The 15,382-nt window shown below is 52.6% G+C and overlaps 1 protein-coding gene across 1 annotated transcript in view; it reads right to left on the reverse strand.

Moving 5' to 3' along the window:
- The window catches only part of ALS2 (alsin Rho guanine nucleotide exchange factor ALS2), a 1,343,724-nt gene that overhangs the window by 371,451 nt on the left and 956,891 nt on the right, over positions 1-15,382 (reverse strand). The window contains exon 27 of the mRNA XM_086955258.1: positions 6,005-6,162. Coding sequence (XP_086811384.1) covers positions 6,005-6,162 — 158 coding nt within the window. The remainder of the gene's footprint in view (positions 1-6,004; positions 6,163-15,382) is intronic.

Here is a 15,382-nt window from a genome sequence, read left to right on the forward strand (position 1 = left end):
CGCCCGCAGCTCCAGAAGGTTGATGTGGAGCCGGGACTCCGCCGGAGACCAGAGGCCTCTGATCTCCACCTCTCCCATGTGGCCCCCCAGCCCTGGAGGGACGCGTCCATCACAACTACGTGCTCTGGTTGGGGTAGGGAGAGGGATCTGCCACTGACCCCATCGCGGTCCGTGAGCCACCACTGCAACTGTCTTGCAGTGCCCTCCGAGATCAAGACATGGTCGGACTAGTTGACCTGAGGCTGGGCCCACTGAAACTTCAGGTCCTACTGCAGAGCCCGCATCCGCCACCAGGTGTGATGCACCAGAAGGATGCAGGAGGCCATCAGCCCCAGAAGCTGCAGCGTCAACCTGACCGAGATCCGGGATAACGGCTGAAAGATCGGAATCAGAGCCTGAATATCCCGGGCCCGCTGTTCGGGAGGATAAACCCGAAACTGCGCCGAGTCTAGAACCGCTCTGATGAAGAGGAGTTTCTGAGAGGGACACAGGTGTGACTTCGGCACATTGATTGAGAACCGCAGCAGGTGCAGGAGGGTCGGCCGTAGTCTGGAGGTGGCTGACGACTGTCTGAGGAGAGCCCGCCTTCAACAACCAGTCGTCGAGGTAGGGGAAGACTGAAACCCCAAACCTGCGCAGATGAGCTGCGACCACCGCCATCACTTTCGTGAACACCCGTGGGGCGCTGGTAAGGCCGAAGGGGAGCACGGTAAACTGAAAGTGCTCGTGGCCTACAGTGAACCGCAGGTAACGCCGGTGGGCTGGCAGGACGGGGATGTGAAAATAAGCGTCCTGCATGTCCAACGCTACCATCCAGTCTCCTGGGTCCAGGGCAGCTAAGACCTGAGCCAATGTCAGCATCTTGAACATCTCCTTCCGGAGGAAGCCGTTGACGTTCCGAAGGTCCAAGATAGGGCTTAGGCCCCCTTTGCCCTTCTTGGGAACCAGAAAGTAGTGGGAGTAGCAACCACACCCTTCCTCTGGCCCAGGAACGTGCTCGATGGCCCCCTTGGCCAAGAGGGCCGTAACTTCCTCTTGCAGAAGTTGCAAGTGATCCCCCTAAACGCGGTGGTACTGTTGTGGTATGGCTGCAGGGGGTCGCCTCGAAGGGGCGTCCCTTCAGACGATTTGCAGCACCCACCTGTCCGATGTGATGGAGCGCCAGTGGAGGAGGTGATGGCGAACCCTGCCCCCCACTGGTGTCGAATGGGCCTGAAAGCTCAGACTAGTAGGGCTTTGAGGCGGATGTTGTGGGGGTGGATGTGCACTGGCTTTGCCGTTGTCCCCGGGCACCGCCACAGCGGTTACCACGTCCGCCACTGCGCTGGATGTTAGTCTGCGGTACGTGGCTGGCAGGACGTGAGGGGGCGCCCCAAGGAGTGAAAGGCAGCAGGTTGCTGGCACTAGGCCGACAGGCCCAAGGACTTGGCCGTAGCCCTGGAGTCCTTAAAGCGCTCAAGCGCAGTGTCTGCCTTGTTGCCAAAGAGGCGACGGCCATCAAACGGCATGTCCATAAGGGTCATCAGCCGAAAAGTTGGCGGACCTCAGCCAGGCGTGGCGAAGAATCGCCACAGTCGTTGCCATTGCCCTGCCTAGCGAGTCCATTGTATCCAGTCCACACCGGATGGAATACCGTGCCGCATCTTGACCCTCCGCAAGGGCTTGGGCGGGTTTAGTCCGGGCCTCCTCCGGAGATTGTGGCAGCACGTCCGCGACCATGTCCCACAGAGAGTGGGTATAACGGCCCAAGAGGCGCGTGGTGTTAACTGACCACAATCCCAAACTCAGTGAGGAGAACATCTTCTTACCATACTGTTCTTACCTCATGGATTCTCGATTGGGGGGAGCCGTCGGGAATGCGGTTTGGGAGTTAAAGACCTGTATGACCGAGCTCTCGGGAGTGGGGTGGGTGGACAGGAAGCAAGGGTCGCCCGGAGCCAGGCGGTGGCGTCTGGCAACGTTCCTATCTACAGGGGGACCTGTAGCGGGCCTGGACCAAGTGCCCAGAAGAACGTCAGACAAGGCTTCATTAAACGGCAACAGAGGCTCCGAAGAGCTTGCTTGTGGTTAGTTCTCACGGCCGCGACGGGGAGTTCAAGGGATAAGGCCCTGGCCGCCCGTGTCAACACCACACTATTAGCAGCCCCCTCCTCCGTAGCCACGGTAGGAGGGGAGACAAAACCAGTGTCTGGCGAAGTGTCCAAACCACTGGCATCCTCTAGCTCACCTGCCCAGTCCTGATAAGACTGGCACTCACGTGCCAGAGGGTCCTCAGACCCCTCCCAATCACCCTCGCCACCCATCTCCTGGTACTTAGGGTCAAATGATGGAGCCAGATCATAAAAAAAAAGTATTCTCTCGACGTCGAATGCGGCGCCGCTCCGGCGTCGGAACCGGGTGGAGGGGGGACCGGGGACGACGTCGTCCAGGGCGACACCCTAGGGGCCTGCGCCGGCGAGGTCGTAATGTCGACCGGTGACGACTCGGAACCAGATCCAGCGGGCCTTGCGGCGCCGAAGTCGCCGACGGCGCCGGGTCCGAAGCACCCGACAGTGCCGGGGCCGAAGCACCCGGTCCGCTTGGACTCCAAGTCGGGCCGCAGAACACGACAGAGGAGTGAGCGACCTCATGGCTGTGAGGAAGGCATCTATCTCCTCCGGCGTTGCGTTCTGCCCAGGGACCGGCGGGTATGGAGCAGGCCGTGACACCTGCGGCTTAGGCGGAGCCGCGCGGGCGGTGTCGCCGGAACCCCCGGCCGCGTCCCGGGAGCATCGGGGGGAGTCAGAAATGCGATGCCACTTCTTCGACTTCTTGTGCCTCTTACCTGAGGACTTGGAGCCCGAGGAGTGGTGTCCACTCTCCGAGCTGTGATGACTTCGGGCCCGCGACCGGTCCCTCCACCTCCTTCCGGACCGGGACCTTCAACGGCGCGGGGCCGACTGCCGGAGCTCGAGGCGCTTGCGGGACCGTTCCCGCCTAGCCTTCGACGTCAAGGCCCGGCAGTCGCGGCACGACCTGTCATCGTGGTCGGGCCCCAGGCAATGTAGACACCGGCGATGGGGGTCGGTAACCGACATCAGTCGGTTGCAGTCGACGCAGGGCTTGAACCCGGGCATCCCTACCGGCACCGTCGGAGTCATTCGACTTCGAAGAAAGATCAAAAATGATCGAAAAAGTTTAGTCAAAAATTGACTAAGGGTACCACTTTTTCCGGATCGGCGCTTGCTGGCGCGGAAAAAAGAAGAACTGACGTCAGCACACGAGGGCAGCGTCTAAGTACTCCGGCGACGTCATCCAGGCGCTAACGACGCCGACGACGGCTACTCAAAAGTTTCTGGATCCAGTCTGACGCCTGGGGATATTCTAAGGTAAGGAAACTAATACTAACCTGTTTCTTTCAGATATACAGAAGTGTTGTAGTAGATTGCAATGGTGTCCAACAGATGACCCCATGCTGGACCCACTGCCTGCAGAGGCACCAAATGAGGGCCATCATGTGCCAGCATGAGTATGTGACCCAGAGCATGAAAGAAATCAGCAGGCCTAGTATACAAAGAATCATCAGGTATTGAATCTGAGCTCCCTCTCGAAACATCAAATTAATATCCTGTACATCCTATGTCCCCTGAGGAGAAGGGAAAGCTAATGCAGATGCTGTGCCCAGTAATGCCCTATAAAGATGAGGCACTGAAAGGGCTTTGGGTAAAGCTTGGGCATGTTGATGGAAAAGCTCAAGTCAAACAGCAGTGATGCAGTTATTTGCAGGTGTTGAAATACCAAATGCAGCAAGCCAGATTTGAGCAGCCATTCATCCAAGCACAGGAATACAGAGCCTCCGAGATAAGCTGCAACCACTGCCTTCACCTTGATGAAGGTGCCAATGTTAGTCCAAATGGGAGGACCACAAACTGGTAGTGAGTGGACCTTGCCATGCATTGCAAGTACTGGTTTTCTGAAACCTCTCTGCCTACAAGTAGAGGCATGCTATCCAGGCTTCCGCTTCCAGTCACAGAGGAACCAGAACATGGACAGCATCATCAACTTTTCCTTGCAGAGGTAAAGGTTCACAAGCGTGAGGTATAGGATCATATGACTGCTGTCATTCTTGTGAACATGAAAGTACTCAGAGCTAGACCCCTAACCAAATTCCTGCTTTGGAACCAACTCCACCACTCCTTACTTCTTTGTGTGGCAGGGCTTCTACAACCTAGTGCCGTATCTGGAGATGGTTTTCTGACTAAATGGACTGAGCAGCAGAGATGGGGGGAGGAGTGTGCTGAAATGGAAGGCCATTCCCCTTTCTACAACATGAACAAACAGCTCACTAGTCCAAGCACCTGCCTTTACTTCTGCCTCGGTAATGTCCAAGAAGCTGGTTCTGTTGGTGGGGAGGTTAAGAGAGCTGGCACTGACATTAACTGAAGCCCCTCAAGAAGCCTCAAAACTTTCTGAAACTGGCAGTAGTAACTCACTTGTACTCTAAGGAACAGGACCTCCCCTCTGCCTACCTTGAAACGTAGTAGTGTAGAATCTACCTTTACTCCCAAAAAAGCGACTCTCCACTGAACCGCATGTTTAGCAATGTTGTCTGGATCTCTGGCAACTGAATAGGCAATATCCAGATTGGCTCTGATGACGGGTCTAAAGGTGCCTGCCCATCATTAGCACCTCCACAAAGTGGTCCCTGAGATTGTCTGGTAATATCCCACTAGGTGTGAATATACCGCCTCATCAATCATGGTGCAGATCATCTTTCCTTCTCCCTCCAGTTTTTTAGATTCCCTGACTAATGGGCTGAATTCAGATTTTGCTTTGGGCAGCAGGAGTCCTGCACAACCATACTTTCTGGGTAAGGATGAGCAGACAAGAAAGCTGGCCTCCCAAAAGCTGGTCTGTATCATCTACTGCAGGTTATGCAGTTAGCTTTTTCCATGTAGCGGTCACCAGATCCCTGAAGGCCTCATTAAAAGGCAGTAACAGCTCAAAAGCAGAGGTTGCAGAACCTTTGTAAAGATGTTAGTTTAGTCTTCCACAATGTGCAGGATAACCTCCAGAACATCTGAAGCCTTTCCTAGAACAGCAGGAAAAAGATGTCACAGCAGTGAGAGCCGGCCCAAAGGGGCAACCCATCTAAATCTCTGGAGCAACATCCAGTCCCCATGCATGTGTCATGCTGAATAATGCCAGGCTTCTGACTTAGGTGTAAAACAGCGTCAATGATCTCATGTACTGCTTGACAATTACACTGGTGGAAAGTATTTCACTGTTCGTATGGCTTTCCTACCTCTATTATCCTTTGGGCTCCCCAGTTTTGACTTCTGCTGGATACGCCTGGATTTGGGTAGAGGTACCATGTCGCTAGTGCCAGACTCAGTGGTGCAGATGAGCAGCCAACTGGTGAATGCCGCTGCATCGGAATATTTCCACATGGGGCTAGAGGCGTTTCATGAGGAACTATTGGACGTACTGTGCTGAGGGGGAACTTATGGGCCAATTAGCATGCAAGGGGGAAAACAATGTACCCAAAACATTCCCATCATGGCACTGCACACGCTGAGAAGTTTTTTTGAGCAAAAACCTCTGAAGAAACACTGACTAAATTAGGAGAGCACTCTGGATCTGCACTGAAGAGCAGAGAACGAAAGTAACAGTTGATGGTATGATTTGGTGTGTGCTTCATAGCTCCAATGATGTCACCATGGTATTGCTTCCGGTGCAGAGATGGTGCTATCATTCACTACTGGAGCGAGAGAGCTATGGAAATGTTTCCAGATCCAATATGGAGCTTGGGGATATTCAACAAGTGAGGAATTTGCAGGCACAAGTATTCGCCAGAGGCTGTCTGTAGCCAAGACCTAAAAAACATAAGCTTTTAGATAATCTCAGTCACATCAATAACATGCTAGATAGCAGACAGTACCTCATTAGCACAGTACTGCTGTCAGGGCACAACTCTAAGTCATTCTTCCTGAAGTATTGCAGATGGTGTGACCAGATTTCTCACCTCACCAACTGGAACATGCGTTTCAGGTATGACTCAATCTCTCTCACAGCCTCCTTCAGCAGCCTGCGGTTGGTTCCCACACCCACATAGGTCATTCTGTACACTGCTACCAATGTCTCGACCAGTCTTCCTAGAGGATGAAGGGGTGTGTCGCAGGCCTGTGGAAAAAGAGTAAATAGCCAACCAGCATCGTGTTAATGAGTCAATCTTCAATTATTGCAGCTCAATATCAAGCAACGGCACACACACATTTAGAATCAAAGTGAATATAAATATTACCGGGTTGACAAGCCTAAAACTGTACGTTTGTGCTCTGCAGTTTTGTATGCAATTTAATCAGTAGTATTAGACATGCAATCAGCAGCTTTGAGGTACTTCATTTTCACCATGGGTAATGCACAGTATGAACTTGAAATGTTTCCTGACTAGATGCAAGGTTGGAGAGGTTTCAAAAGGAAGTTTGATATGTAAGTTCTATTTCTACTGGCATGTCTCTTGGTGTTACTGAGTATCATTGGTAACTTACTAGTAGGGATTGCAAATAAAGCCCAGAGGAATCTATACCAAGTCATAATCACTGAATCGGCCCATCCACGTGTGGGACAATAAAGCATTTTGCTAAACATATATAAAAAGTAGATTCGTGCATATGGGCAAAGCTTTTCGGTAGAAAGGTTAAGTAGAAAAAAACAAATGCTTTTTGTGGCCTATTAACCATTTAAGTGTGGCTGATGGCCACTCCAACTCCCCGGTGCAATTGTCTGCCATTGTCAGACACTGGGGAGGGTTATAAAGGCCCATCTGCTGCTTCAGTGACGATCAGCAAGCAGGGCACACTGACATCATTTCAGTAAAAGGGAAAGTAAAATGAGCCAATGGGCTCGTTTTACTTTCACAAAATCAGTGCTCGAGGGCGTACCTCAGCACCCGAACACTTATTCCTTTGGGATAGGTATCGTAGGCAAGGGGAAAATCTCCCCTTACCAAAGGTACCTTTGTCTGGTAGATCCCTGCTTGAAGATCGCCACAGAAGAGCAATTCTCATACAGGAATCCACACACTAGCCACGAAGAATAGGAGTAGAGGCCCCTTGGGCAAGGAGGGCTTGTGCTCCCTCCTGGAAAAATATTAGATTTCAGTCTTTCTGCCCAGACGGGGGCAGTTGCCCGCAATCTGCCCCCCCCACCCACCCCCCCGACCCCCCACACCAGGGTGGCAGAAAGCCCACTAGATAGTAAGGAAAGCTTATTTTTAAAACAATATAGGGATGGTGGCTGCGCACCATTTAAAAAAAAAATGTATTATTGATTTTTCAACACAAACACACCCCCCCTACCAGGCTCATCATCAACAGGAGCCCGTTACTGGAAACATTGCATAAAGTCAATTTCCACAGTTGAGTCGTATTCATATCATACACAATATCACAATAGGCTTCCCAACCTCCACTCCTTATATCAGTATTTACACCGTTGCATGTATCCAATACAGCCCACACTATAACAGGAGCCCATCTTTTCGCTCCCACAGTCGTTTGCCTCTCCCTCCCACCTCCCGCTAACTCCCTTCCACCAGTGTGCTATAATTATTCTAAGCCGAGTCTGAGTCCAGTTCTGGCACCGTCAGCCGCGCCACTAGGGCTTCCCATGCCAGCGCCGTTTCCATTGCCTTCTGATTATTCGCTCTTCTAGCCTGTTGGAACCTGACCATACTCTCACTAGCCGCCCAGGTTGCAAATTCCACCTTCCATCGCTCCATGCTAAGGCCCTGCTTGGATTTCCATTTTCTCGTTAGTTCCCATTTGGCCAACAGCAACCCCAGATCAATGAATTTGCTCGTAACCTTATTTCTCGCTGTATGAGGAAACCAGTGCAGTGTGCATACTCCCATATCGGGTTCTATCTGCCTATATGTCACTTCACACAGAGCCTCAACCACCTCCTTCCAATATGTCCCTAGCTGCGGGCAACTCCACATCATGTGCTGAAAGTCTGCCGCACTCAAGTGACATCTAGGGCAGGATGCTGATTCCACGTTTAAGTTTTTATTTATCCGCCCGGGGATTAAGTACGCCCTATGTATAACATAGAAATGGATACGTTGGAATCTAGGATTTCGCGTGCCCTTCCACACCCTTTCCACTAGTTTGGCCCGTGTTGGTTCAGGTAACTCCTTGCCCAAGTCTCCCATCCATTTTTCTCGCAGATGGGTCAGTGGTTTAAGCCCCTCCTCAATCATTCATCTGTACAGGCACGTTAATGCCTTCACAGTCCCCGCCGCCATTACTATGTTTATGTTTATGACATTTTTATTGCGCACAAATACCCGAGGGTGTCTCGGCGCAGATCGGACTCCTGAGATAAACTACCTTAATATCATTGATCAAATAACCATGTTTTCAGGAGTTTTCGGAAGATAGTGAGGGATACTACATACTGGCATGTCAGGGATGTGGGTGGTTCTAGCAGCCCTTCCCCCCAGTATTTCTGAATCGCTGATATCAGAGCGGCATGCAGCAGGAAGTCCCCCCTAGGTAATCCGTATCTGTCCTGCAGTGCCTGGTAAGGCAAGAGAGCTCTCTCCTCATACAAGTCGTACATCATCTGCAAACCCAATCCCTCCCATTCAGCTAGCTTCGACCTATCCCCTCCGTGCAGGAAGGCCGTTCACATCCCGAGCGGTATCTCCGGTGCATATGGGCGGACGCCGCTTCCCCTACTCCTGCTTCTACTCCAACACGCTCTCAGGGCTTTCTCCACAATGGTCAATGAGACCGCTCTCAGCCTCTGGCCTAGGATCATAAAGGACAGAACATGTCGTGGTAACCATCGATCCTCTAGGCCGTCCAGCCCCCGAAACTCTCGAGCGACCACTTGCGTGAGCCATTGCGGCTGGGCCGCTAAGTAATATAGTTCAAAGTCCGGGACTGCCCTTCCCCCCTATGCTCTAGGTCTCATCATCGTGGTCAGGGCCACCCGTCTCTAACCACTCCCCATGGAAACCCCCCTATCATAGTTCTGAGTGTCCTGAACACCCGGATGGGGGCTGCCCACCATAGGCATGGCTATGTCCTCACCCCAAGTAAATAGGGCAACAGTGTTTCTGCCCCTACTAGGGGGCAGATGGGGGTATTTACTGCCAATCTGCCCGGGGGATGGGGGGCGGGGGGTAGTAGAGAAAGCTTACTGGATGGCAGGGATTTATTTTTTTATATAAGCGGAGGCCAGCATGGGCCTTATCATGGCCCCACCCCGAATAAATGGGACAACAGCCTTCTGCCCCCCCCCCCCCCTTCCCGGGAGGAAGATGATGCTAATTACCCCCGTTCTGCCCTGCAGGGGAGGCAGAGTACACTAGACACCAGTGTAAGTTTAAAATGAAATATATTTAGGGGTTTGGTCTGCACACAACAGGCATGGCTATTCCCTTCACCCACAATAAATATGGCAACAGTCTTTCCCCAAATCTGCCCACCCTCCCAGGCGTCAGAAAGACCTCTAGGGGTTTTGTTTTTATCAAAATATAGGAATGAGAGCTGGCCATTATGGGCATGGCCATGCCCCCACCCCACATAAATTCTGACACCTGTGGGCAGATGAGGTCATTACCCCCAATCTGGCCCAATGGCAAGTGAAAAGACATTTGATTCTTTTGGGTGTTGTTTTTACATATGGGTCTGGAGAGTGTGGCCAACTCCCAATATCATCCCACTTTCAATGGTGAACTCCTGCGTTTTTTGGCCTTTGGTAGGCTGCCACCTTGTAAAACCTACCAGATCCAGACAGTTCTGAAAACTAGACATTCAGGGGAGTCCAGGGTGATGTGCTTCACATGCATCCCACACACTTTCTTATCCACAATGCCCTGCAAACCTCAAAGTTTGACTATAAATACACATTTTACTCACTTTTCTGGGAGGAAAAATTCTAGAATCTACAGGGTTACCCAAAGTTTGAGGTTTGTTCTGGATTACGGGTAAAAAAAACCTAGTGGAAGACACAGAAGTCATCACACCCTGAATTGCCCCAGATGTCCAGGTTTGGTTTTGATCTGTTTCTTTCTGCAGGCAATAGACCTACCCACACAAGTGAAGTGCCATTTTTATTGGAAGATTTAGGAGAATTCTAAAGAAACAAAAACCTGTGAAGCAAATGGATGAATACCGGCAATTAGACTTGAAAGCGTTACGCCGCACACGGAGCGGAACACAACGCTGACGAGACACAAACCAATTTCCTCACAAAGAACCATTCGCCTCCTCCGCTGAACCGCGCGAAGGGATATCCCAGCATGAATAACAAATGCAGCATGTAATAAAATATATATTTGAAACACATAAAATGCATCAAATATACAGGATAGACATAAAAAACATCAAATATACATGAAATACATCAACTTTCCTTAGCAAACTGCAGAGAAAAGAAAACAAGCACTGGCGTTGCCAATAGGTCTCGCAGTAGGAAAGTTTGAGCTATTGGTCTTGTAAATAACAATTTTTTTTATTTATGTGTTGGTTTTGAAAATAGCTAAATTAATAGCTTTGTCATTTACAATGCCAATAGTTATAACTTTCGCAAATGTGACACCTATAGTATTTGTAATGCAACATGTTTGTATTTACATGACTTAGATGTATTGATATTACAAACTAGAATGGCTTTTAATTGTTTTAGATAATTAATACTTAAATAAAAGTGATTTTAATTTATAATGGAAATAGCTTAAACTTTTGTAAATAACGTTTGTGAAGATTATGTTCAGTGTATTTTATTGTGATGAAAATCCAAGAACAGAAGTGAAATATTAACATCTTTTTGTGACATTTGTAATAAAGCTTGAAACATTGAGAGAACATATTTAAACCAGTTGTTGTTGAATGGTTGCGCGTAATTATGTGGCACTGAGTGGTATTTGGAGTGTATGTGTTTTGTTATGCTATACTATGTTTTGCTATGCTATGCTATGTTTTGTTATGCTATGCTATGTTTTGTTTTGCTATGCTATGTTTTGCTATCCTTGTGTGTGTGTGTGTGTGTGTGTGTGTGTGGTTATGTGTGTCTGTGTGTGTGGTTGTGTGTGTGTGTGGTTGTGTGTGGGGGTTGTGTGTGTGTGGGGTTGTGTGTTTGTGTGTGGGGGGTTGTGTGTGAGGAGGTGGTGTGTGAGGGGGCGGTGTGTGACGGGGGAGTGTGTGAGGGGGCAGTGTGTGAGGAGGTAGTGCGTGAGGGGGCAGTGTGTGAGGGGGCAGTGTGTGAGGGGGCAGTGTGTGAGGGGGCAGTGTGTGAGGGGGCAGTGTGTGAGTGGGCTGAGGCACAAGTTACTACTTGTGTAACGATATATCTGTAAGAGACATTAGTTAGTGATAGATTCCTTACCTTAGAATATTCCCAGGCGTCAGACTGGATCCGGAAACTTTTGCGTAGCAATACCCCTGCGCGCCGGTAGGCGTCGTCTGCGGCTCCGCGTCCGTCGTCGGCGTCGTGAGCGGCGGGATGACGTCGTCGGAGTACTTAGACGGCGCCCACGCGCGCTGACGTCAGTTCTGATAACACAGCTTTTCCGCGCCAGATACGCAGAGCCATGATAGAACTAACACTGGTGCCATGAAACTAGGGCCCTGAAAGGGGATGACCTTAACCCTAGATATCGGTTCGCAGAACGGGGAGGATGGGTGGGTCGGTAAGGAATCTATCACTAACTAATGTCTCTTACAGATATATCGTTACACAAGTAGTAACTTGTGCATCTGAAAGAGACACGTTAGTGATAGATTCCTTACCTTAGAATAGATACCCCAGCAATACCAACCCCGGTGGTGGGTCTGCGAACCAATATCACACCAGAAAGTCCTGGAGGACGGAACGGCCAAAGAAGCCATCCCTCCGGACTTGACTGTCCAGGCAGTAGTGTCTTGCGAACGTGTGCAGCGAGGCCCACGTAGCTGCCTGGCAGATGTCCTGCAGGGGGACACCGCGGCCCAGGGCAGTTGTCGTTGCCGTGGCCCGAGTGGAGTGAGCCCGCAATCCAGCTGGGGGCTCCTTCCTCGCCATGGAGTAATATGCTTGGATACACAAGATGATCCACCTAGAGATGGTCCTCTTGTGCACAGCCTTTCCCTTCTTTGCGCCCACGTAACCAACGAAGAGTTGGTCATCCACCCGGAATTGGCGTGTGCGATCTAGGTAGTAGGAGAGCGCACGTTTTGGATCCAGACGGTGGAGCCTCTCCTCCTCTTTCGAGGGATGCGGAGGCGGAAAGAAGGTGGGCAATGTGATGGACTGCCCGATGTGGAAGGCCGTGACAACCTTGGGCAGAAAGGAAGGTCGTGTACGTAACACCACCTTATCAGGATGAACAGACAGGAAAGGTGGAGAAGAAGAAAGAGCCTGGAGCTCACTCACCCTCCTGGCAGAGGTGATGGCAACCAGGAAGGCCGTCTTTAGAGTAAGGAGACGAAGAGGGCAGTTATGAAGTGGCTCAAAGGGAGCACACATCAGATAGGTGAGAACCAGATTCAAGTCCCACTGGGGCATCACGAAGGGAACAGGAGGGAACATGTGCGTGATGCCCTTCAGAAATCTACTCACAATAGGGGACTTGAATAAAGAAGGCTGATCTGGTAGCCTCAAGAAGGCTGAAAGAGCAGAAAGGTACCCTTTAAGAGTGCCCAGAGCAGAGCCCTGCTGGGCAAGGGAAAGAAGAAAGAGCAGCACTTCCGAAAGGGGTGCAGAGAGAGGATCCACAGCCTTTGCTGTGCACCATGCCACAAATCTGTTCCACCGGCAGGCGTATACCGACTTTGTGGAGGGACGCCTGGCTGCCAGAATGATATCACAGACTTCGGGAGGCAAGTCAAATGGCCTCAACTGCCGCCGCTCAATCTCCAAGCTTGTAGGTGGAGACTGGACAGGTTCGGGTGCAGGACCGTCCCCTGCTGCTGCGACAGAAGGTCCTCCCGAAGAGGCAGACGAATCGGGGGATCGACTGACATGCTGAGTAGCTCGGGATACCAGTATCTTCGTGCCCAGTCCGGAGCCACAAGGACGACCTGGGCCCGGTCGCGCCTGATCTTCTTCAGCACTCTGGGCAGAAGTGGTATAGGCGGAAAGGCGTACAACAGACCGCAGCTCCACTCGCGACGAAAAGCGTCTCCGAGCGAGTGCCGCCTTGGAAACTCCAACGCGCAGAACTGCTGACATTGCGCGTTCTCTTCTGTGGCGAATAGATCTAACCAAGGCTCTCCCCACTGTCGAAAGAGACCTTGCGCCACATCCGAGTTCAGACGCCATTCGTGATCCATCATGCACCGGCGGCTGAGTTCGTCCGCCCTGGCATTCAGAGAGCCTGCCAGGTGTTGAACCACCAGGGTCACGCCCTGATGTTCCAGCCACTGCCAGAGGCGCAGAGCCTCCTGGCAAAGGGTCCACGACCCCACACCGCCCTGTTTGTTGCAGTACCACATGGCGGTGGTGTTGTCGGTGAACACTTGCACCACGCTCCCCCTGACAGAGGGGAGGAATGCCTTCAGTGCAAGACGAATCGCCCGCAGCTCCAGAAGGTTGATGTGGAGCTGGGACTCCGCCGGAGACCAGAGGCCTCTGATCTCCGCCTCCCCCATGTGGCCTCCCCAGCCCTGGAGTGACGCGTCCGTCACAACTACGTGCTCCGGCTGGGGTAGGGAGAGGGGTCTGCCACTGACCCAGTCGCGGTCCGTGAACCACCACTGCAGTTGCTTCGCAGTGCCCTCCGAGATCAGGACATGATCGGACAGGTTGCCCTGATGCTGGGCCCACTGAAACTTCAGGTCCCACTGCAGAGCCCGCATCCGCCACCTGGCGTGACGCACCAGAAGGATGCAGGAGGCCATCAGTCCCAGAAGCCGCAGCGTCAACCTGACCGAGACCCGGGATAACGGCCCGAAGACAGGAATCAGAGCCTGAATATCCCGAACCCGCTGCTCGGGTGGGTAAACCCGAAACTGCGCCGAGTCGAGAACCGCTCCGATGAAGAGGAGCTTCTGAGAGGGACACAGGTGTGACTTCGGCACATTGATGGAGAACCCCAGCAAGTGCAGGAGGTCGGCCGTAGTCTGGAGGTGGCTGACGACTGTCTGGGGCGAGCCCGCCTTCAACAACCAGTCGTCGAGGTAGGGGAAGACTGACACCCCTTGCCTGCGCAGATGGGCTGCGACCACCGCCATCACCTTCGTGAACACCCGTGGGGCGCTGGTAAGGCCGAAGGGGAGCACGGTAAACTGAAAGTGCTCGTGGCCTACCGTGAACCGCAGGTAACGCCGGTGGGCCGGCAGGACGGGGATGTGGAAATAGGCGTCCTGCAAGTCCAACGCTACCATCCAGTCTCCTGGGTCCAGGGCAGCCAGGACCTGAGCCAAAGTGAGCATCTTGAACTTCTCCGTACGGAGGAAGCCGTTGACGTTCCGCAGATCCAAGATAGGGCGTAGGCCCCCTTTGCCCTTCTTGGGTACCAGAAAGTAGTGGGAGTAACAGCCACGTCCTACTTCTGGCCCAGGAACGCGCTCGATGGCCCTCTTGGCCAAGAGGGCCGAAACTTCCTCTTGCAGAAGTTGCAAGTGATCCCCCGACACACGGTGGTATTGAGGTGGCATGGATGGAGGGGAAGACTCGAAGGGGAGGGAGAAACCCCTTCGGACAATTTGCAGCACCCACCTGTCCGAAGTGACTGTATGCCAGTGGGAGAGGTGATGGCGAACCCTGCCTCCCACAGGCGTCACATGGGCCTGAAAACTCGGACTAGGAAGGTTTTGAGGCGGGGGCTGCTGAGGGAGGTGTGGACTGGCCTCGCCGCTGACCCCGACCACCGCCGCGGCGGTTCCCACGACCGCCACCGCGCTGCTGGACATTTTGCGGCGTGTGGCTGGCGGTCCGTGGTGGGGCGCCCCTTCCGTGGCCACGAAAGGAGCGAAAGGCACCCGATTGCTGGCGTGGGGCCGTAAGGCCCAAGGACTTGGCCGTGGCCCTGGAGTCCTTGAAACGTTCCAGCGCATGGTCTGCCTTGTCGCTGAAGAGGCGACGGCCATCAAACGGCATGTCCAGGAGGGTGGCCTGGACATCGGCCGAGAAGTTGGCGGACCTCAACCAGGCGTGGCGTCGAACCGCCACCGTCGTTGCCATCGCCCTGCCCAGTGAGTCCGTGGTATCCAGCCCACACCGGATAGAAAAACGTGCCGCATCTCGGCCGTCCGCAAGGGTTTGGCTGAGTTTAGCCCTGACCTCCTCAGGGCATTGTGGCAGCACCTCCGCAACCGTGTCCCACAGAGTGTGGGTGTAGCGGCCCAAGAGACAGTTGGTGTTCACTGACCGTAGCCCTAGGCTCACAGACGAGAAGACCTTCTTCCCG

The sequence above is a fragment of the Lissotriton vulgaris genome, chromosome 2_1 (assembly GCF_964263255.1).
Source record: "Lissotriton vulgaris chromosome 2_1, aLisVul1.2, whole genome shotgun sequence".
Taxonomy (NCBI): Eukaryota; Metazoa; Chordata; class Amphibia; order Caudata; family Salamandridae; genus Lissotriton; species Lissotriton vulgaris.